Source organism: Diadema setosum, chromosome 5 (genome assembly GCF_964275005.1).
Source record: "Diadema setosum chromosome 5, eeDiaSeto1, whole genome shotgun sequence".
NCBI lineage: Eukaryota > Metazoa > Echinodermata > Echinoidea > Diadematoida > Diadematidae > Diadema > Diadema setosum.
This window is the reverse complement of record NC_092689.1, coordinates 26,910,868-26,935,883: the sequence shown is the minus strand read 5'-3', so window position 1 is coordinate 26,935,883 and position 25,016 is coordinate 26,910,868. Positions and strand designations below refer to the sequence as shown.

Genomic DNA, 25,016 nt, shown 5'->3' with positions numbered 1-25,016 from the left:
TATCTTAATAAATACATGTCCTTTCTTTCCCATATTTTGCACACGTAAAGACCATGTTACAAGGATCATTTCACAAAATAACCACTTTTTGCTCAGATGCCATCTTGTCTGTGCAAAGTGGGGTCAAAGGTCATATGTACTTTTTTCTGTATCTTCGTTATGACGTGTTATCTCTATGGGAGGGAATTTTTCTAGATGTGAAAGTTGACATGATTGTCTTTATCGAGCACTAGCTCACTTACCCTTCGGTGAATTTCTCCCAGATTTTAATATGTTGTGGCTGAGACTTTGCGCTATCAGAAATATGCCTTTTGTTTTTCATACGATGTCTGGATCATGCTAAAAAACTTGGTTGAAATTAAAGCTTATCTTCGATGTATTGAGATATTTCTTTCTTTCTGCAACTTTCTTTGCAATAACTCAAGAAAAACAGCCTCTATTACCCCCCCCCCCATATTTTGCACATGTTTAGTTCATGTCACGTACATTATTTCATAAAATAACAACTACTTGATCGGACACCATCTTGGGTATGTAAATTGGGGTCAAAGGTCATAAATGTTTCATCCTGTATCTTGGTGAATACTTGTCCTATCTTTCCCATATTTTGCACACGCAAGGACCATTTTTACAAGAATCATTTCACTAAATAACTACTTTTTGCTCAGATGCCATCTTTGGTGTGCAAAATGGGGTCAAAGGTCAAATATACTTCATTCTGTATCTTCGTTAGTGCATACGGAATTCGGTACCAAAGATGGCAAGTCTGACTCCCTTTTCTAAATAAGACTCCAAACATCACATGGCCAATGTCCTCTCAACACAGATGAAACCTGTATAGTCATGCCTATTGGGATCAGGACTCAAATCATTGATTTCCCAAGAGATCGGATCACCTAATTTGTCAGTGTTGACAAATTCCGAGTCTAGTTTTTTTTTAATCTTGCAGACAACTGCATTGCCTTGATGATGGGTAAGAACATTTGATAATGAACATGATAATTGCTGTTGAGCAGAATTAAACAGAAATTTTTATATCAGACAAATGTAAATTAACAACAGCCCCATGAGTACATGGAGTCTTCCACAAATGGCCTTACAGTCATAAAGATTTCAAGATTGTTCCCTCACAGAAATAGAACCCATGTAATGACTAATGACCTACAGGCATCTATAAACTAGTTGCAAGTCATTAGAGGATTGCCCTAGTTTGTACAAATCTAAGCTTATTGTATTTCCTGCTCTTTTCTAATTATATTTTTTTAATAAGCACTGTACTTGTGCAACATCCACTTTGAAAACATGCCATTGCTTGCATGAAGATTTTTCTTCTCTGCTCATGCATAAGTGCAACTACATTATCTCTGTATCAATCTCACACAATAACAGCTATTGCCTGCTGCATACACAGACAATGTGAAGTAGGCTGTGTTTCTCACATTGTAAAGTATTGTATACTATTTTTAGTTTCATTCAAGAACAAGAATGATTCCACATAATGCCTACACATCATCATACCTATGTGAAGGTCAAGTTTTGTCTGGGGATTTCTTGCTAGATGTTCCAACCTCCCTGTTCCTTCAAATAAAAGGACATTCTTTTGTGCTTGGGCAATAACAAATGAATTCCCCTCACATTCCTGTGCCGATGAGTAATACCCTCTTATGGGTAAAAGAGGGGATATCTCTTAGCCACCGGTTCCTTTCTGTTTTCACCCTCTCCCTTGGCCTTTCAACCACAGGAATGTGACTTCAGGGGAAGCTTCCTTATAAATCTTTCTCTACCCCGCCCCGCTCCTCCCCAAGTTTTGTCTGCATCCTCCCTCTCCTCCTCCTCCTCCCCCTCATCATCATCATCATCATCAAACACTTGGTCCATGGAGACCTAAAGCAAGATGCTGATATTGAACTCAAGAATGGCGTGGGAGGGATATTCCTTCTTTCATTTATTTATTTCTTTTGTTGTGAAAAATATAAAGAGAGTTCCCCTAAATTCCATTTCTTAAAATGATAACTTATTATTCCCTCAACTTGTTGCTAACATGATTTAGTTAAGGGTAATGTCATCCCCCTGCCTTCTGAGGGAGGTAAGTCACCAGCTCTTTCATTATGCTAGACTTATGAAAATATGTACATATTTTCATCAATTCTTTTACACATCATTTCACTACTGTGACATCACAGGCACTACAGCTGCCTTATCCAGGAATGACAGCACCTGGATTTCACAAAAACATTAAATAAAATGTTATTAATTTTTTTTTTTTCACAGATTGTGATGACAACCATTGACAAGCATGACAAAGTACATACAGTCCGTCGAATGGGACAAACAACATGACTGGTCATGATGACATGATCAAGGTAGGATAACCAAATCTGATTGGGTAATACATGGAATGAAAGAAATCTCTTCTGATAAGAAAATTGAGTTCCACCAGACGAGGCTTCGTTACCACAACCCTCTCTTGAGTGTTCTAGAGAGGACACATGATGGAGATGGCCCTGGAGGATGATGAGGTATCTTGACAATGTGAACATAAACAGACGAGATAAAAGCCAACACTTCACAGCTTCTCATCACCCAATAGACCCTGCTCTATTTGGTCCAGTGACACAAATATCCTCGGCCATTTAAACCATCTAGCCATTCAATCATTCATTTCACAGGCTTTTCCTGTTGTTGTCTTCTTTTTTTTTTATCCGAGCTCATATCAAAGGATGTCTGGATTCATGAACATTTGACACGATTCATTACTCACACAAATGAGCCCGAACTAATTATCCCTGTGTTGTAAACACTGCTGTTCAATGTCAAATAATAGCAGACCAAACATCAGAAGCTTCCCTACTGTTGAAATCCACTGCTGGAATCATTTACACAATAGAAGGCAATATGATGGTTAAGTGTTCTGACCTTACATAGTTGGCACAACAGGTCCAGCATAACCATCAATAAAATCTTCTTTTCAAACTTGAAGTGACATAGAGGTTACTGATTATCACCTACACTTGTATCTGTTGGTTACAAAAATCTGTTATCATAAATATCCTCTTAATTCAAGGTTTTGCACACAATCATACACCTGCTAATCTCAATCCAGCAATGAAAACTGTCATGGAAATTGATATCTTTTTTTTTGGGGGGGGGTGGGAAGGGGGGAGAAATCTCTTAAATATTTTCCATGTTACCTGATTCTGAAAGGGCAATTTTAAATCTTATTTTGGATTGGAAATTTCAGAGAAGAAATTTCATTACTACCTGCCAAAGAAGCAATGTCATCATTATGAGTAGCATGATATAAGGCAATGTCAAAACGAAAGAACAGAAAATGAGAGATAATCATATAAGGTACTGTGGAGAAAGCTGATACTTTTTATTTTTTTTTTCATCTATTCATTTATTTATTTATTTTTGTTTAATACTTTTATTTATTTATTATTTAGTATCTATTTTGTTTTCTTTATTTCATCCTCATGGAGGATTGGCCTGTCAGGTTTGTAAAACTGCTTAACAAAGGCGCCCTGCAGTAGCAACAGTATTATTCTACATGAAAATACACAATACAGCTTTATGTCACATTGCAAACTACTGACATCGAAAGTGGAGTAATGATAAACAAGCATATGTAGATATAGATACAATGTCATGTATATAGCACTGTTACAAATCAATTGATTTTTAACTACATATGACTTCACATCATTTTTCAAATCTGTAAAGGGATGTACATGTTTGAACATGAAAGGGATGGTATAGTATTGGTAAAAGTGAAAATACAGCTTTTAACTTTTTGTGAGATATTTAGAAGCCACTTGACGAAATGTTAAGAAGTCTACAATTCTAATAGGAATTCAAAGTTTATTTGATGAAAATCGGTTTTGAAATGGCTGAGATATCCAAAAACAGAGTAAACTAAAGGGATCCTAATAACCACCTTTATTGGATATCTCTGCCATTCCAAAAACAATTTTCATTAGCTCAAAAAAAAAATCATCATCAAACCCCATTTCAACAGAAACTTTTCTATTCCTTTAACAGGGAGTACATTAAACAAACTGGCTCAGACATATGCAAAAGAATTTCTTTTAAATATTCTGTCCTTGGGCAGGAAAGTTGAAGGAGGCATTTAAAAGAATAATGTACCCTATGATTTACAATACATAAACATATCTATGATTCCAAATAAGTCAGTATTAGATTATTTTTCTCAATCCAATATCTATTGTATTGTTTACATAGAAAGTACCAAATTCACGTACATTTGAAAGCGTGTATCTGTTCTTATTTTTAAAATCATGTCAAAGATATAAAGAATGTGTCATATTTTGAATGCGGCACTTTTGGGTAAGGCTTTCTCCTATACTGTAGACATGGAAGGGTAACTTGAACACTTTAATATGCATGAGACCATTTCAGGCTTCAAAACAAAATTTATAAATGCGTGTCAGAGGCATAATTCCTGAGGAAGAATGATTACACTGGTAGACAGCGAGGCATACATCACAACGATGACATTCATGGCAAAGACTCTCATCAGCCTGCCCACGATCGTTATTCCACGCACGAGTGCGTTGCTGGGATAGCACCCGCTGTGCAGTGATTACCTGTTTATTGCCAGCTCTTTTTATAGTGCCTATTTGATGCTACCATAGGAAACTACGGTGCGGCCACAAACATGTCAGCCCAGTCGGCTGTCACAAGCCCATGATATACAATGAATCTGGCTTGATTCTGGTATTGACACACTAAATACCAAGGTATTAACTTGACATAAACATCTCAGATGATGCATGCTAAAAATATTTATGAGACATGACTAAATTGGGAAAGTCAGTACAATTTCTATTCTTAGCCGTAAGCGAAAGTAAAAACATATCTTTTTTTGGAGGGGGGGGGGAGATGGGCGAAAGAATTATATGAAGCATCTCTAGTATGTCCACTCCTAAAAGCCAATCACATTCTTTTTTAAATCTAATAACAACCTTTTGCCTCATCACCTTCCCCCTCCAAAATAAAAATCTAATTCAATTACTCCTGTAAAATTAGAATCACAGTTTACACCATTGGCTGTTTCAGGATCTCCATCATGTCGATATTGCTAACCAGGGCTTTGTCTTTGAATATTTACAAAAACTGTGATGATTTCATCTGTCACGGCAATGGCTGGGAAAGAAGCAATCAGCTGTCATCTACATTGTACCACAGCAATGGCTAGGGGAAAACCAATCACCTGCAAGCGCTCTGTGGTTGCTATGCAAAGTAGCAAAAATTATGTCACTGAAAATGATTTTGGTGTTCCTTGATGAAACATTGCCAAGAGACCTACTGTAAAACTTGGCAAATACTCATTATGATATGAAACATGCATAATAGAGAATGGGACAAAATCATGATTTTTATAAGTTTTATTTATCTGAACAAGTATCCCCCCCCCCCAAAAAAAAAAGAATAATAAAATCATGCTTTTCTTAATTGACTTCCTCTTGTTTGAACTATAGACACAGACCACGCATCCTGTTTCCTAGACCATAACACACAAAGAGATCAGTTTCATGTGCTATACCAGCAGCCTCAGCTACAAACTGATGGTATAAAGATACAGTTGTATATATGAACTTGCCATACCACCCTTTTTACGTGACCTGAAATGAGATCTGATTTATACCGGGATCCCTTTCATATACCAACACCTCTATGTAAACAAACAAAGTCTTTGTTGTATTGTTGTATTTAATACACATCACACTTCATGTTCAGTTTGCACGCAGACCAGCTGTAATCACCCTGGGTTCGCTGTCAGAACATAGACAGCTGTTTTCTCTACGTGCCTACATACACTCACTCCATATAGATAATGACCTTCTCATGGTGGTGATGATGGATATGATTTATGAAGGTAATTTTTCAGGCATCACTTGACAAATTGATTAAATATCAATACAGCAGACAAATATAAAGTCTGCTTCATTGCAACAATTGCATACAAATGTATTGAGTCTATATCCTTGAAGAAACATACACTCTGTAAACAGTAATATATAGATAATACACTCTAAAAATGAAATAGTAAATCAACAATATAAATGTTGTCAATCCTCAAACCTTTTGTCAATGTTAAGTTTAAACACTCAAAATGTTGGATTTACCATTTAGCTAAAAAATGAAAATGAAATGTACATGGACTGCTTTTCAGGGCAATATTGATATTATTGCACTGACCGAGGGATCTCAACCCCATGCCATGACCCAAGGAGCTTGCTCTAAGGGTTATAGCATGGAGGAGCAATATCAACAATGCTGCAAATAAAAGCAGTCCACATCCATTTTGCCTTCTACTCGGTTGATCGATCGCGACCATGTTATGACAGACAAGAGTCACCTCTAACACCATGGAAGCCAAACATTTACAGAAGACATACTACTACAATATGTACCAAAAGAGGGTAGTTTAGTAATATGGGGCAATATAACACTATGGGGAAGTTTGGATACTATCAGGGAGGTGGGAAGAGAAGCCTCCCTGATACTATGAGGCTGTAGGCAATTGTTGAATTCATGGCCCCAATTTCAGCCAATCAGAATTGAGGATTCATCAAGTAAGGTATATCTATAAAAATGACATTAGCCAGTCTGTACTAAAATAAGTTCATCTGTCTCTACACAGTTTCACTCACACAGGATGCTTGCACGAGTTACGACTCTGCTGCAAAGGAGGAATAGGGCAGGTTGAAGATTACAATGTAGTTAAATGCGAACATGTCACACACAGTACGTCTTCAGTCTTCACGCTGGTTGAAGCAGATGTTAAACAAATGAATTTGTCAGAATATTACAAAGATAGATTGATTCCCACAAGTGCAATCAGCATAACAAATAGGGCCTACTCTAAAACTAGAAATCTTTGCTTTTTTTTTTCACAAATTTTGCAAGGAGCCAAGATTTGCCTATAAAGTAAAATGCATGTGAAAGGCTTTCTCCGAACAAAGCACTGAATGCCAGAGACAGTTCACAAAAGTTTCATGCCACAAGATGTCAATGAGTTTTTGGTGTCTACAGACAGGAATTAAATGTTTTTGCTTTGCTTTGAAAAAAAAAACCACCAAAACACGATTTCTTAGAAACAGTCATTTTGTGTGTACACGTGTGAATTGGTATTCTGAGCTGGGACAGTATTTAAGAACAGGCCAGACACAGGGTTGGAGTTCACAGGAAAAAGAGATCCTTCATGGAGCATAGCAAAGCTTAATCTGCTTATATTCTGGTATGCTCCTAATCCAGATTTAATGCCCCACTACAATTTTGAAAGACTGCCAGGCTAGAAGGAACCATGCCATGGTTTCAATTCATTCATATTTCAAGATCACGTAAAGGAAGGTATAAATTAAAAGCAAGTGTGAAGGAAAAACTTTGACCAATGAGAAAACTGTGTTAAGACTGGCTCTGACAACCTTTGAAAAACAATATAGCTCATACATATTGTTACAATTGACTAGCCACAGTCCCACAAATTCACATCCATGTCTGTATTTCATGGCACACGTAACTTGCAGCAAGTTTCTCTACTTTTATGTGATATTCATTACTTTTCACTCTGCAAGATGTCAAATTTCCTCAATCAATTAGTCAGAACAAAAATTATTGTTATTATCACCAAAACTTTTGACTGAGAGCAGGCATTTTTTATATCATCCCTATTTCCCAATGCCAATGAAATGACCATTAAAAAAAGGAAAATAAATTGTTTCTTGACAAGGTGATTACCACATGAGATAAGATTGGATACAAGTGATGTTTAACTGAAAGAAAAGATAGAATATATGACAAACAAAAATCAGTACCCACTTCAAGATTGCATTAATATTTTATGAATATTTGATTTTATATCCATGATCTGGAATGTCCCATAAAACTTTTAGCTTGAATACATTTTGCACTCGATGACTAATTTTGATACAGTTCAGAGCCTCATCATCATAAATACTACCTGGTAGAAATTTTGGGGATGCACCCCATTACCCCCTCATCTCCTGTAGGACTGGCGGAATGGACTGACCGCTTTTATCTCGACCCGTTTGAACTCTGCTTTTTTGTACGGGGGAGCCGAGTTCCTTTTATGGGCGTAGCACCCGGCACTGTCTGCACAACCCTCCGATGGCATGCACGCCTGGTATGCCGGCTGAACAGCATCGATTCGTCAATGGGGTTCATTGAAAGAAGAAGCCGGAAAGGACTCCAGGGGAGTTTGAAGATGGGAAGAGGAGGGGAGGGGGAGGGGAGGGGTTACAGTGGAGGTGGAAAAGAAGGGGCCAGTAATGGAGTGAATTCAGCAACTGAGGGGGGTAAGTTAGACACCCTTCTCACGAGGACCCATCATAGTGACGTCTTCATAGGACTTCCTGGTGTCCTAGATGGGGACTTAAAAGTCTGTGACTTCCCTTTAAATACTCACATTACTACTACTAAAGGATTAAATACTCATGTTACTACTAAAGGATTAGTAAAGATATCTCCTTTCCCCACCACTATAAATAAATATCAAAGGTAGACATTCTGCAATATATTTTTCTAATCCAATTTCATTCTCTCATTCAAGTTTAAGGTAGGCCTACATATGAATCATAACATAATATGAATCATGACATATGAATGATATCCAACAGGACCCTTCATACACCCATTTTGTAACTTTCCTCAAATCATAACTGTTTGATTGTAGTTTTTGGTTGATTTTCACATAACATTTCATTTTCAGAAATGTACCACTTCTTGCTGTTGTTTTGTAAGTATAGCATGCTAATGCCTTTATACGCACGCTCTCATGCATCAAGAGTATTGTACATAATAGATACAGCACACTATAAATGCACATTAATATTATCATTATCATTATACAGTCGCTAACAATGTCATTGCATGTATAATGTACATGTAGAAGAGTAGGGAAAAGATGCTCCTGCACTGAGTTTTATGAATATTTCATGACACACTAGTTTATGATTCCTCTATACCAATATCTCTTCATTTCATATGTCACAATACATGTCAGAATCCCTAAATAAACAAGACATCACACTCCATCATTAAACCCTGAATGCCTCCGATGCATCAATCCCGAACCAAGAACTCGCTCTCACCACGCCCCTGTCACTTTCCCTGAGGAATGGACTCTATTTTGATCACTTCCAAACGTAATTGGAGATAAACACTGTCAGTACCCTGCATGCATTTGCCTCAATCAAACGATGGAATACTGCATCTCAGTGCTCAGTGGGGACGTCACCTAGACCACTTTCACACCTTGGACCAGTTTCCATATCATGAGTGCAAAGAGGGTGAGCCTGATTTTTGGTATCATCAGATTTTAAAGCAACGTGTATGAACACTGAATTTGTGCATGGAAGCTTTTTTACCTACCTCTTCACGAAAGAAGGGTGAACATTTAAGAAGAAATACTGCCATCAGTAAAGTAGAGTCTACTCACAGATAATGCTAGTACCATGTGAGTCCAGCCAAATAGGAAAAAGAGAATATGATATCAAAGTGCTATTTACCACTTGTATGGCTTTGTGTAATCGGTTCAAGAGTAATTAATTGGTAACCCCAAAAGAAGCCACACCTCTTCTCCTCTCTCAGAAATGCAAAATCACAGAATACACAAAGTTTTTCTTGATTGTGCATATGGACGAAACTTCTAACAGCGTAATTGTAATTCAGCATTGCAATTAGGTTATTCTGTTCGAGTGAAAACAGTCCTAGTCATCATGCCAAACTCAAAAGTCCTCCTCTTGCAGTGATACACGATGCCATCCACCATTTTGTGATATCTGCCATCATCCCAAACATCTTTGCAAAATTCACTAGAAAAAAAAAAATCTTTCCCATTTATGACTTAATATTTTTGAAATTTCAAGAGAGAAATACATCACAGAGTAATTTGGGGGAGATGAGAGAGGTTTACTTTTCTAAACGATGCTGAATTTGGAATTCGAAAGGACTGATTGAGCAGACCACATCCACATCCACTATCATTCCATAGACTGACAAATGTCTTTTGGTGTCAACTAGATTCCGGGCTGATGATTTACAGATACATGTAGCTGGGTATTTTATGTCATCAGTACCTGTGCCTGGCATTATCCCTACAAGTCATGGACACACAATGTGACATTCTACAAGGGCATGATGTTCATTTTCATTTTATGTACATGTGTATACATGAAATACACTGGACCTGGGTTTAGTTCCATACATTTGAACAAGACAGCTGTGGGTATAGTCTTGCAGCATTTTTAAAAACAATGAATGTAATGATAAAAATATATTAAAACATGGTAATAATCAATAATGACAGTATTGCTCAAATGTTTATGACTAGATGAAGGACAAAAAAAAGAAAATCAAGAAAGAAAGTGAAAAGGAAATAGAAAATACAGAAGGAGGGAGAGAGAGAGAATGAGAATGACAGGAAGGAAAGAAAGACAACATAAAGAAGAAGATGAAAGAGAAAGGAGACAAAGTTTTTGAAGAAAAAGAATGACAGAAAATGAAAAAGCTGAGAGTAATAAAAAGAAATACAAAGGTAAGAAAGAAGAGATGATGATGAAGAAGAAGAAGCATGAGAAAGGGAAGAAAACCTCGAACAGAAGTATATGCAGCCACACAAGCAGACAAGTTACAAACAACCTCAGGGCCCCGACGACGCAAGAGTCCGCTATTTGTCCCAGCACACAGAGGCTGGAGAACTATATTAATGTCAATAAACAGACCAATCATCTCTCATTACAGTGGTCTCATTACCCACAGCACTAATCAATTACCAGCAAATAAACATTGTACGCACTGACTCCGTGTGTGTGTGTTTGTGTGTGTGTGTGTTTGTCAGGGCTCACGTGGGCTATGTTTAGCACACTGAGCAGTCTTCATCATATGCGAATGATAACAGATATTTGCATTATCTATGCAAACGATAACTTGGATTTTTGCATTATCTGATGCGAATGATATATGTATTATGGATCTCTGCATTATCTCCGCTCATTCATGTGTAATGGACTATCCTTTGGTGCTTTGAAAGGCCGATCACTGTAAAAGGGATTTTATTTTTCTTACAACCTCATTTTATCAAAAGCCTTCCATACATTGTGGTATCACATGATGATGTGAATCATTATTTCAAAATCCCTGATAGTTCTTGTTAAAGGGATGGTACAGTATTGGTGGAGATGAGAATTGGGCTTTTAACTTTTTGCGAGATACCAAGAAAACACTTATAAAACAGTACAGAGCATACCATTTTACGAGGAATTCAAAGTTTCTTTGATGAAAATCGGGTTTGGAATGGCTGAAACATCCGAAAACAAAGCAAAACAAAGTGATCATAATAAAAGGTGGGTCCCGCCTTTTATTAGAATCGCTCTGTTTTGGATATCTCAACCATTTCAAAACCAACTTTCATAAAATAAATGTTGAATTCTTCATAGAATTACATGCCCTTTCATATTTCATAAGAGGTTTCTCATTATCTCACCAAGAAATGTTAGAAACCTGAAGTTAGGCCTCAACTAAAACTATACAATCCCTTTAAGTGATGCTTGCTGATTCTAACCTACAGTACTAAGAAATTTACCCATATACTTCACAACATTGGAAGCTGGTCAGAAATCCTACAATGTATGTGGTTCTGCATGCATTGACCTGTAAATTGTGGAAGCTTTCAGCATTTTCCAAAATGTTCATGTGCTAGAGCTTGGCATAATTATACAAATTTTAGTGTATACGGTCAAAATGGTATCTGCTGAGTGAATTACTAAATACATAAAAAAAAACTCATACAATTTTCAAGATATAGAGTTACTTCTTTAGATGCATTCAAATTGTTTTCCTTTTATTTTTTGTTCCCTGGTACATTAGTGCATGGAAAGCAGTATTATATTTGAAAGGAAAGTGTACTGTGACCTTTTCATTCTATTTTTGTGCCCCTGTAACTAATGGTTTGTCCTTACTCTAATCAGTGTATCTATCATATCTCATATCATGGCTAAGTAGGAACAATATTCTCCATGGGCATTTTAAAGTATCTCATGAATGAACTGATGCATGCTAGGACAAACAGACAGACGGGGTGACAGACAGGCAGAAAGACAGACCAATATCCAAAAGAAAACGATACTTTAAAAAAATATGAAGAATACATAATTACAGTGATTACCTCTGGCAGGGAGGCAGATATATATAACTAGTTGTTGTTGTTGTTTGTTTTGGGGTTTGTTTTTCTTTTCTTTCTTTTTTTTGGGGGGGTGGGGTAAAATAATAATAATTCAAGGTTATGACCACATGACCATTGATACCAAATGTGTCATTACCATTTCTATGACAAAGATAAGTGACAGTTAGCACTGCACAGGGCATTTTTTTACACAAGCTCTAAAAAAATGAAGCATGTTTACAAGCTAAAATCCTCATCCAAATCTTTTCAGGAGACACATGTAGGCCTACCAGTAGAATTTGACTTTAAAAAAAAAAAAAACCCAAACCCCCCACCTTTTGTATGGTTTAGATTGTCTGTTTTCACTGTCTAAAGCATGGTCTTGAGTTCTTAGAATTAAGAAAAACAAAGACACACATACTTCCTTCTTCCTTTCCTACACAGACAAATCCAGCTGCTATTCTTAGTCATGTCATTCATTACATTTGCATGTACAACAGACCACTTGTTATTAGTCTTTACCCATGTATGGGGAAACATCTGACCCTGTAACTGAATGACCCTTATGAATACTCCTGCAAAGCGTTTCAGTTTCATATTGCACTGTGGTACTGCAAGGATAATATGTGCTCATGAATAGCCTACATCACTATTTGCATTCTCATGCATTATCATTCTATGAACAGTTATCCCATCTTGTCCTGCAAAGGTTTGGAGGCCAAGTTACGACATTTCGCTTGTAAATGGTAGTTAACTTTCACGACAATTTGTTTTGAATGATTGTGGCGTGAAAGCAAATCTGTGAAAGTGTGATCAGGTGAAGAGCAACAAGAAATGATGATACTGCAGGCAGATAGGTAGAAAAGTTTTATTTCTGAAAATTTCCAAATTTGAACAATTCTTTAAACTTTTATAATCAACTTCATGTTTAAACCCTGATGATAATGAATGTACTTTTAATCAAATCATTTTGCACATTACACAGCTTGAAAAGAAACTGCACATTACACGGCTTGAAAAGACTTTGTGCATTACACAGATTGAAAAGACTTTGTGCATTACACAGCTTGAAAAGAAGATTGTTCACACGAGGAGCTCTAACCGGCTGTTATGCATGAACATTAGCGAAGGAAAGGAAAAAACATCCTGCACAGACAACCATTTGTATGTCGGAATGCAACTCCTGGGGGATTCAGGGCCACCCGAAGGGGAAACGGGAGGGACAGGGTAGGGTTCTATTTGTGGTAAGGGTGGTGGCTGCCGCACGCTAAATTCAACACGGAGGTAGCACGGAGGTGACGGTAACACGCACTTTGTACACACGTGACATTGTGTGCTGTCTGTCTCTTTCGATATAGACACGCAGTATTGACACGGCATACATAGAGCCATGGCACTGTTGGGAGTGTACACTACATGATATACCAGCAGCATCGCAGTGACAAATGCAAGCAAAACTGGATGAAAAAAAAAAAGAAGAGTTTTGACTATGTCAATAACAGTGAGTTGATCAATTGGTTGACCTCTGCACAATCTAATATGCCGAATATTTCACGAGGTTTATATTTTCGCAAATTTTGCAAGTCAGGTGCTATTCGCGAAATTAAAGACGCAAAAATAATGACTGTGATCCCGATATGAATGTGAAACACACATATACATATCTCCATTCAGTAGAGTACTCCACAATCACAAATCTAACCACTCGCGAAATTGTCGGAAAGTCCTGATTTGTGAAAATTTAGACTCGCTAAATATATGGTGTATACAGTAGCAGTCGCTGTCAAGAAATCAGAACATAAACAGTATATGGTACTGTAAAACCAGAAACATTTGAGGGACGAAACTTTCACAAACTGGAACTGACTGCCTTTTTCGCAGCACGTAACATTCGCTAATTGCCACTGGCATTCAATGCATTGTGTCGACACAACCTCTTCTGTGCATCTCACTTTTGCAAACCTAGGCTCCTCTCAAAATTCGCGAAAGCTTCATGCACGTGAAAATTTCTCGTTTTACAGTACCCTTCTTTGGTTTCTGCATGAAACATTGCTTCTCCTCCTTTTCCAGAACATTCACTTCTTCCATATTTACAACTCCCATACTAATGGCAGTCAAGACCTTTAATGTGAATTTAAGAAACAAATGAGGATCCATTTTGTGTGCACATTAAAAGGGAAAAATTCACACTTTCCAAAACTCCCCGAAAGCTGTTTGGAAACCTTAATTCTGCACCAGTGGTGAGTTGATAAACACACCCACAGAGGTGTCTGTTTGACTGACAGGCCACGAGGTTTCCTACACAGCTGTTGAAAGGGATGCCTCTTCAGGGAGGTCGGAGACACTCGTTTGTGCAACAGAAAACATGTGAACTCTTGACTACATGAAGAAATGTGTTCTAGAAATGTGGGAGAGGGAAACCCTACTAAAAGGAGGTTACCGGGACAGCCTATTCTACCTCATTTATATAACTGGTACCTCATTGTAAATGCATAAAAAAAGAGACCAGCTAAAAATAGTAATGGAAAGTCCAGACTGCAAAGTTCATCGCATTAAGAGCAGTACATTGTTGTATGTGAGCTCATTATGATGGCATTTCCCTGTCCCACATTTCGGGAAAGTTTAAAACTCTTTGGATGAAAATGACTGCTTTGTTCAGCCCCACAAGCCCAATACTGCAAAAACACAATTTCTGTGATAAATACTGGCTTTGTTGCCTGGGTTGAACCTGAAAACATTCAGCAGTGAACAGTATGGTGGATATCTTTAAAACAATCACCACACATCAAAAATCACATTATGCAACCAGTGCTTCTCTGCGTCCTTCTTCTTCTTGTCCAGCTTTTACTTCCGATGAATCAGATGCAGTCCACTCTAGTTTGATTGCAATTAAGTCAATCAATGGATTATCCATTAATGGGACCCCAGCAAATGCATTGCATTTGAAACATGACGAAGCGGCCACTTGTGGAATCAGAGCAATGGGGGTTCAGTTTGATTAGTCGGGCGAGCATGACTTACCTCTCCAGTGAGAATGAGAGGTTTCCATAGATGCCCTTGATGAGGTTCTGGGCCTCCAGATGGGTCATCGTCTTGACATCTTGACCATTGATAGCGAGGATTGTGTCATTCTCCAAGATGTTTGCTCGATGAGCCTTACTTCCTTGAGTCACCTAATTGGGATAAAGAAGATGGAATCAGGTTATTGCTGATGTTCTTTTTTTTTTCTTGTCTTTCATCAAATGTACTGACACACTGTATAGTTGGGATGCTATATGCAGAAGCTCTTACAAATCAAAGTGATTGTAAAAACAACAATGATTATTATGATGACAACGATGCTTATACTGTAATTCCAAGCTCCACAATCACAATCAATACATATTGTGAAGCGCTGCACTTACGTGTAATTCGTAGATTTAGAAGAAAAAGAAAGTAAGTATGCAGGTAAGATTCTGGAAGGCATTTTTATAAATGTTTGGTTAATTGCGTTACCATATGATTAAGAATGAATAGGAAACTTTCATCATCACCCACGTGAGCAGATTTGAGATGATTACACTGATGTTTCTTTGCCAAATGAGTGATTCAAATTGCATGGAAGCACAACCAAAATGATACTTCATGAATGAAGATTGGATACAGAGAAACAGGGGTTTGGTTAGTAGGGAAAACACCGCCATTGAAGACAGTGCTCAATAAAGGTAGCTTATAATCATTTTGATATATATGTTTACAGTTATGTGCCGACAGGATTGCTGCCATAAAAGAGTACAAAATAACTTTTGAACAGGAGATTTCTGAAAACTAGGACCATCATTGGAAAAATTTTCAAAAATATGATAAGATGTCGATCAAACTCAATTGACTAAACATGTACTGAGGAAACCAGATTAAAAACAAAATAAAACAAAACAAAACAAAACAAAACATCAATGGCTTCCCATCTCTGCATTGTTCTGAATGCTCAAAAAAAAAATCTTGCAGCATCATATTTCTTTCCCTCTCTAGAAAATTACAATGGAAATTAGAATGCCTCGGCCAATTCATCATCAATGTGTGCTTCAATAGCGACTTTTCACTGCTTGCTGATCTGTCTTTGGGAAGAAACCTACTTCTGTCAGCACCACTCTCATCATTTTCAAATCCTCTCGAAATAGATCCTTTCACCACCGTCCCTCCCCCATCCCATGACCATAAAGGACCAGGCGATGTGGTAGATGCGCTCAACATGTCTCTGCGGTCTACTTGCGAACACGGCCTGCATCCTTTCTGGACCAACAGATGAGATTTCCCTCTGTGTTGCCATGGCAACACCGATTAGTCTGTTGGAGATACCACCTCTGCCCTTGTTCAATAACCACCCATATCAATCACAGTATTAGCGGTTCCCTTATGATGTTTTAAGGAGGTTTAATCAATATTATGACAATGTGACACACTCAAGCACGGACCTGTGAGCTAACACACACAACAATATGTATCTCAGTCTGAGACAAAAGTGCAAATGTAACAAAACACTTCAAGAGCATTTTATTTTCCTTCGACAAAATATCGAGAGACCAGATTGGACAGTTTGCTCATCATGGAACATCTGTCAAAATGAAGTGTTATCAAAAGACCTCATCCTCACGCAGGAAAAGAAAAATGTTTTCAAAACAAAAAAGTGGAGGATGGACTTTGAATTACAACTTTGTCTCTGCTAGAATTGACTTTGATTATTAGAGGGTAAAGGGAGCCAAAGAGAAAAGAGAACATTTCACGAAATGAAACAAAAGATCAGAGAACAGAAGTTTACATTTTCATGTTTTTGTGATGTGCTAATACTGGTCACATTCACATATCACACTCAAATATGTTAATCAGATGAGATGATACGGTCATTGTCTAAAAAAAGGCTCTCTCTGAGCAGCATGCAAATCTTGACTACATTCCCTTAGAAAAAAACGCAAAAAAATTTATCTCTTGCCTGAAATAATCATATACTGTAACATTACAATGACTTCACACTGATAACTTCATAATTAGGGAGGAGGTAAAACACTTGCTAAATAATTTTTTTTTTTTTTAAGAAAATGATTTTCATCATATATTAATGAACATACCAATAAAACACCTGTAACAAGAGGTTGTGACCACACACACCTCCTCATCTTCTCTGCACATACATTTAATGAAGACCAATACTACTCTTTTCATGATTGAATATGAAACTGTAAGATTCCATAGCTTTATCATAATTTTCCAATGTTCCATGATGCAATTTTCACTGTCTTGTTTGTTCCACTTTACTCTACGTTGTAACTTAGTAAATTGGAGTATGGAGCAGACTCTCCCTCTACAACTAAGGAATATGATACAGGAGTGCCCTTGGACATTATTCACTCTGTATAGTTTCTTTCTTTCTTTCTTTCTTTTTCGGGAGGCTACGTATCTCTCTGAGGCATGCTGTCTTGCGAATCTCCCCCTGAGCTCTTACAGAGGGGCACAGAGAGATAGAGAGAGATGTACACAGCTGTCTCGGTGCTAACCAACAGGTCCAGGAATAGCTTCTTACGCAAACACGTTGTCTGCCCGCTCTGAACGGTTCCTGCGCCTGCTACTCGCATGCCTGATGATCTGTCAGCCTCAGCTTTGTGACCCAACAACGCACATGTCAGACAACAGAGTCACAGAAACTCAGCACAGACAATAATACCAAAGGTGAAAAAGGTGCATTGGCTGAAAAGTCATTTGAATGAATTAAACACACATGCACACACAAATTAATTTTATCAGTTAGCTCTCTCTTGCTTTTGCTTTTAATAGCTTAGATAGAGGTCTTGTGTCCTCAATTTCAAAGTGAGTACCAGCAATTGCAATGGTTCTCTAAGGAATCCATCATTCAGCTTTTCATAAAACAAAACAATGTGTCACAATTTTATATATAACCCCAGATTTGTTCTGGCTCCTCTGGACTGACAATGTGTGAAAACAATGGATAAAATGCAAACATTTGATTATTATCAAAGTTCAGGATACATGGGAATTTATCTCTGTGATAAATGTTACAGAAAATACCACATCATTATCCAGAATGTCACAAGAAAATTTTGATCATCGATTGATTTCTATTTTCTATATCTCACATGCACTTAAATGTTATGGATATGATAGAATCTTTCACAAAATTGCAAATAGTGTTCCCTTGAGCTGGAAAAATTATTCTATCTTGTTCCAAAGATCATCGCATCCAGTGCAAATTCCCAATGTTGCAATACAAGGACGATGAAATTAAGACTTATGATAATGTAACTTTATAACAGGGTTGATGGGAATAACAGAGCCTTGAAATTACAAAACTTTGATGTCATGTGCCCTAAAAGATTTTTCTTTACACAGTCACAGGTATTCACTGTCCAAATGCAACCTAAAAGATGTAGCTGGTTTTCAAGTCAGCATTGCCAAACAAAAAATGGAAGAAGCTGGACTTGAGACTAGGCTGTTACTGTACATTGCAGTGTAAATGGCATATTGATGTCATTCATCTTAATAATTTTCTCTCCCTCCCCCTTTCTCTCTCCCTCTTACTCTCTTTCCATCCATCTATCTAAGCCATGGCTGTCTATCTACCTACCTATCTATCCAAAGGATAGAGCTATCTATTTCATCTTGTTCAGGAAAGATGTCGTCTGAAACTGACACTTGCCATTACTGCACTTTACGAACCCTAACAAGATTATTTATGGTCACTTACATGATCTCTAAGTGAGATTGTGAATCAGCAGCTTGGTCACTTTCTTGTTTGTCATCATATACAATTTGTCTTAAAAAAGGGTTTCAGTAATATGATATGATGCAAAGTTTGAAAATTACTCATTCTCGGAGAAATAGACAGGTGTATGTCTACAACATCTAGGCCTACAGGAGGTCATTTTCATACATTTTTGTGGTAATATTTTTTTTAGGTATTTAGGAGTCCAGGAAAAATGTTCAATAACCACCAATAGCAAAATGGAAAAGAAAAAAATCTGACAATCTCTTAAACTATGTATGTGTATTTGTATCTTTAAAAAGTTTTTTTTTTTTTTAATTGGTGCATGGAGCAATTATCAGCTGTAGGGATCTATATTAACAAAGATTAAAGAAAAAAAATTACCATTGGGAGCAGTGATTTAAAACATTTTCGAGATATCACATTTGATGCATATGTGTAGGTCAGGTGGTGTATAACAAAAAATCCTACAACATAAAAATTTTGCACTAAAGCCTAAAATATGTGGAGATATCACTATTTTCGTCAATAAACCATAACTGTAGACAGTACAGTCTAGAAACATTTTTACTAACCATTGTTCACATTTTGAATATTTAACTCGATACTTAATGATTACACTGATTCAAATTCTTAAAAAATGGGTTGTTTCTATCCCTGACTCACATTTTAGAACTATTTTGAAGCACTAAAGCTGGGTTTTTGTATGATTTTGGTAAATTATGCCTTTGAGAAGTTCATATCAATATGATTACATACCTCGTAAGGACAACAACAATAAAATACAGCACCCTAGAACGAAGACTAGATTTGACTGGATAGGATTGGAATCTCGCCAAAATGTCAGGCTATATATATTAATAGCATGCTAGTGTCAAGACAGAAGACAGATTTGAAATGTCAATCAATGTGGCTTCTACCGCATGGCTGATTTAACCCATATAGCAAGCAGGCAAACTTTGACTGTAGAGAAATGTCCTGTATTTACGAGGCATAGTTGTGACCTCTTGAGTATTAAGGAGTTAATGGTTCCACTGTGCGTGAATTCAACAATTGTAGGTGCACATGGCTACGGAGCCACGGCCGACCGCTTCACTGTCAGTGATGAATTCGAGGAATGCAGATTTGATACTACAGACTGACATTACCTAAGACCAAGGGTCGTCTGCGGACCAGTAGAAGCCCTGCATCCGGTGCAAAGTTGGCCGTACATAGGATGCAGGTGATACAGTTCTTTACACATCGTCCAAAGAGAAATTCTCAGAAAGGCTAATCCAGACCATCTCATCCTCCTCATAGTTTTTAGGATTATGTACCCCATGGGAGACTACTTTTTGCTGCATCAATGACATGAGCATTAGGCTGCTCTGTGTTTTCTTACCAGGGTGGGCCGTATCATTCACATCGTAAATTATGCAAATTATGAAAAAAGACCAAAGAACATGAGTTTTACTACTGATTCACCATTCTTTTTTTTTTCCTTCTTCAAGAACCTTTTGGTCCATCATCACTTTAGGCAATATTCACAGAATGTATTAAGTATGTCCCTAGTAACCAGTAGTATTCTTATTGTATCTATAGCTTCTGACCATCCGAGAATTGATATTCTAAGGTTTCTGGGATGAACACTGAACTAGGGCTTTCTACAGCTCAGTTGGTAGAGCACCGGGCTAGCAATGTGGAGGTCTCTGGTTCGAATCCCGATGGAATCCCATTTTCTTTGCTCATTTTTCCACCAATGTTTTAAATCCATCACCTTAGCCAGAAATTTCAGAATAACATTCACAAGCATATTATCTACATAAAGACATTGTATAGAGTACCAAAGTGTATTGTCAGACAGAGCCATTCATCACCATGGAAACTGGTTATCAACCTCACCTGGCCTGAATATTGTATTGTATTGTTCCAAACCATGCTTGCACCTGGTTCTACCACAAGCTATAACAAAAGACTGTGACATCACCATTTCAGTATTCTGTACACAATACACAACACACACACACACACACACACACACACACAAACACAAACACATTTACATGTATAGCACATGAACACTTTCACAAACACATTTTGCAGATACACCACACATATCTTTGCAGATAACCACACATATCTTTGCAGACACACCACACATATCTTTGCAGACAAAAACATTCCTTTTACAATAGTGAAATAACTTGCAAACTCTACATTCCTGATTTCAATGACCTCACCAAAATGGAATGCAAACACACCTGACAATGTTTTCAGTGTGTCACAAAAGGATGGTCTTCATCAGCTGAGCTTGAAGAATAGCCCACTATTTCTGATCCAAAGAATCAGAAAATAGCCCGCTAATTTTGCAATGAAGACCAAAATAGCGCGCTATTCTGATTGGAAAATAAACCACTGAAATCTTGGACTTATTTGCAGAGTAGCCAGCTAATTTGCAAAATAGCGCGCTAATCTACACAGGACTGGTTACGTTCACACAGGTCCCTTACCTCAAGCTTGAGCTCATGGGGCTCCACTATCATCAACAACATCTCTAAAACGAGTTAATTAAAATTAGGGCAGCTTCATGTGAACTTTTGTAGCACTATCAGATCTCTGATTAGAGTATGCGTATCAATCTTGGTTGAATCCTTTCTCAAGATATACACTTCTGCATTTCTTTCAAGAGCAAAGCTTGTTGTTCCACAGAGTCAGTATGCATGGGGTCAAGTCAACCTAATTTCTATAAAAAGCACACACATCAGAACCTACTCTTATTTCCCCAAAGACCACAAACACAAAGCATTACATTGAAATAGCTGTACAGATTGTCATTTGTTGGATACAAGGTCAGAAACAAAAGGAGAAAGTAAGCCCCAGTGCGAACTGAATTGACAGGTCATACAATGCAGTGGTGTATGCAGATGATACATCGCTGTCTGCTCCAACTGGCTTGTGTATAAAACTATGCATGCTATATACGTATGTTTTTGTAGTGAATTTGATATTGTTATAGAACTGACGCCCTGGCTGGTACAAACAACATATCAACAAATTAGTTGTGGGAAGAGATCCCAAGTGTTGATGGTGTGTTTTTATAACAAAGAATCACTCCTCACATTACAAGAATACAAATATTTTTTTTCTTGCCCAAGTGGATTTTACAGTTGTACAGAATTTAATGTACAGCCTCATGGGACAATAGCATTGTCTACTGCATGCTTTCAAACATACGTTGTATAAATGACACACAACACACAGTGTACACACAAATATCAGCACAGCTTCACTTTTTCTACCAAATATTGGGCTGTTCACAGCATGTGTAGTGTGCTGCCAATATTTAGTACCCATGGTATCATTAAAGAATACCAAAAGAATTTCTCACCATTCAGTTTAAAATTTGACCTTATCTTCAGTGCATCTTTCATTCTCCCCTGACATTGATCAACACACATTAATCAACATCACTACAGCGCACTGAATTTTAGCTTAAAACTTCCTCCTAAAGTTTGAGAATGAAAATAAAAAATGGCAATTTTTTTTTTAATCCCTCAATTTCTTCTCAGCATTCTGTTTTGGGGTGCTCTATATCTCTGTGATCCAATACATGAAGATGATCAATAGCAAATTTAATTGTTGCGAACACAGGATAAAACAAATCATATTGATATCATAAATCATACAGCAAACCAGAGAATATTATCTACTGCAGATGAATCATTTCCTGTTTTTTTCTCTTAATTTTTTACGCCACTATATTCACAGATTCATGACAAGTTGGATTTATAGAAGTTACATCCACTTTTTTTTTTTAAATGGGGTGTGGGAATGTCCTGGGATATAAATCATGCTTCACAGACTTGAGTCTCCCACTCTGTGTATGAAATGGTTTCCTGCAGTCCCATCAATCTTTGGAAAGATCCTGACAATAACATCGGGCAGTAGGATTGCTTTTGTTTGAGCTCATTTGGAGAGCTAGGTAGCAGGAAGAATACAGGCAATATCCAAGGCTAGGGGGGAAAAAAAAGAAAAGAAAGAGATCCAAACCATTCGCACACGACTCAGACAGAATTTGTCGTCAGTTTTCATCACCTATAATCAATTTTTGGCACCAATTCTATTTTCCCCCGGGGGTCACATGGTACAACAGTTTGCAGGTCTATAACTGAAAACATCCTGAGTCGAATGAGGCAAAACATGGACGCCCCCTTTTCCCTCCATGGCCCAACAATCCCAGAATTCCCTCCGAATTTGGCGAAATGTCATGTGCCCAGGGCAGACATGGGAAGACTTCCCAGGACGTAACAAGATTGATTCCCGATCTTCCTGAGTCTATTAGAACCAATCATGTGATTGGTTCCTAAATAGCCACTGGCCATGTTCTCACAAGCTTCCATACGATTTTAAATACCCACCAATCCCAGTCACGTAAAGACACTTTAAAAAAGTGATATTGCAATTTGCTCTCAAAATATTTCTTTTCCTTTTTGGTTGTTTGAGTGAGGTATCAAATATGAAATAAAAATGTTTCAGAAGGAGGAGATCACGCTAAGAAAATAGTACTGATATGCAGCAAAATGATTGTCAGAAAACTTTGCATTTTTGTTTTTAATTTTCAGAACATATACCATAAAACTTTTTCTAACCATGGTAATGAAGATGAAATCAAAATTGTAGCGAACCTAAGCCTCATCCTAAATCATGTACTTAACTACTATAATGTACTGCAATTAACAATGATTTACTTTTCTTGTGGTAATTAGTTCTTGATTACTACATCACAAAATCCACATTTTAATCAATTTCACTTGAATATCTGGATGTAACACTGGGGAAAATAGGAGAACAGTGAAACTTGTGATACAATCCTCTTGAAAGAGAGTTGATCTTGTTCCAGAGATCAAATCTGGAACTTACTTTGATGATGTCTAAAGAATCTTTTTTTTCACTTCTGGGAAAAAACTGTAAATTATCACTTTCCTTTGCCATTTCAAGAAGATACTAAACAAATGACTTACATAATGTGAACATACTATAAACAAGAGCTAATATAAATCCTGTCATCCTAACAAGATGAGAAAACATGATGATGTCTGATCATGGCTCTCCGTGGCTGAGGTGAGATACTATTCTCGGCTGTATGTGGAAAGTGGAACTTTTGGTTATGTTCAGAAGAGAAAGAAAAACTATGCTGCGAGGTAATAAAGCATCCACTGTGCCACTTGATTAATCGCCTTACATCATTAGACTAGCAAATGTGGATATACAGCCTACTACCAAGAGCACCGCAGGTGCACCACAGGAATTTAGTTATCAAAGGGATGGCAATTTGGATTTGAAATGAGACCAACAAATCTTGCCTGGCCCGTTACATAAAAGCCCCTTGTGCATGGGTCAGTAAATATTGGTTGTTTTGTTTTGTCTCTGGGCATTTGATATGTATAGAATTGCACTGAAAGTTCTCAATATCGTTTCCAGGAAGCAAAGACTCTTGCCATATTAAGATGACATCAAGTTACACAAGAGTTACCACTCGGTAGGCATATGATATTGACCTTTGCATGAACACAGATACAATTTCCATATAAGCATGTGGATTCCATGTATTAGATAATGGGCCTTATACCTCAGTGACCAAAGAAATGGATCACTGGAATGGCATTTATCTCTGCCTCAGGGTAATGATGTCATGCTTCAGAGCTTTTCAAAGAAGACAAACTTAAATGCTCTTTGGAGTCAAGAGAAATCAAGAATGAAACCACCAGACAGAAATAGCCGTTACGAACTTTGTACTGCTGGCTGAACAAATAGCAGCATGTCACATCATATGCTTGGTATGACACCACTGGAAAACATTTAAATACCCATCAAAGGTGTCACTGTTGACACATGAGGGGCTGTTTGTATTGTCATGACAGTTCACGGCCATCGCTTTTTGTGCATTCTTTATCATATGAGAGAAATGCACACTGTTTGAAACTGTTATCACTCTCAAAATCTGCTGAACGGTCACCATGCGCTGATGAACACACATAATAAATTATTTATCATGTCTTTACTGCCAGTTTATGA

At 37.4% G+C, this 25,016-nt stretch overlaps 1 protein-coding gene across 6 annotated transcripts in view; it reads right to left on the bottom strand.

The window, feature by feature from the left end:
• Positions 1-25,016, bottom strand: part of LOC140228659 (PDZ and LIM domain protein 5-like) — a 107,993-nt gene that overhangs the window by 66,860 nt on the left and 16,117 nt on the right. For all 6 annotated transcript variants that reach the window (XM_072308910.1, XM_072308911.1, XM_072308912.1 and 3 more), the window contains exon 2: positions 15,230-15,381. In XM_072308910.1, the coding sequence (XP_072165011.1) occupies positions 15,230-15,381 (152 nt within the window). The remainder of the gene's footprint in view (positions 1-15,229; positions 15,382-25,016) is intronic.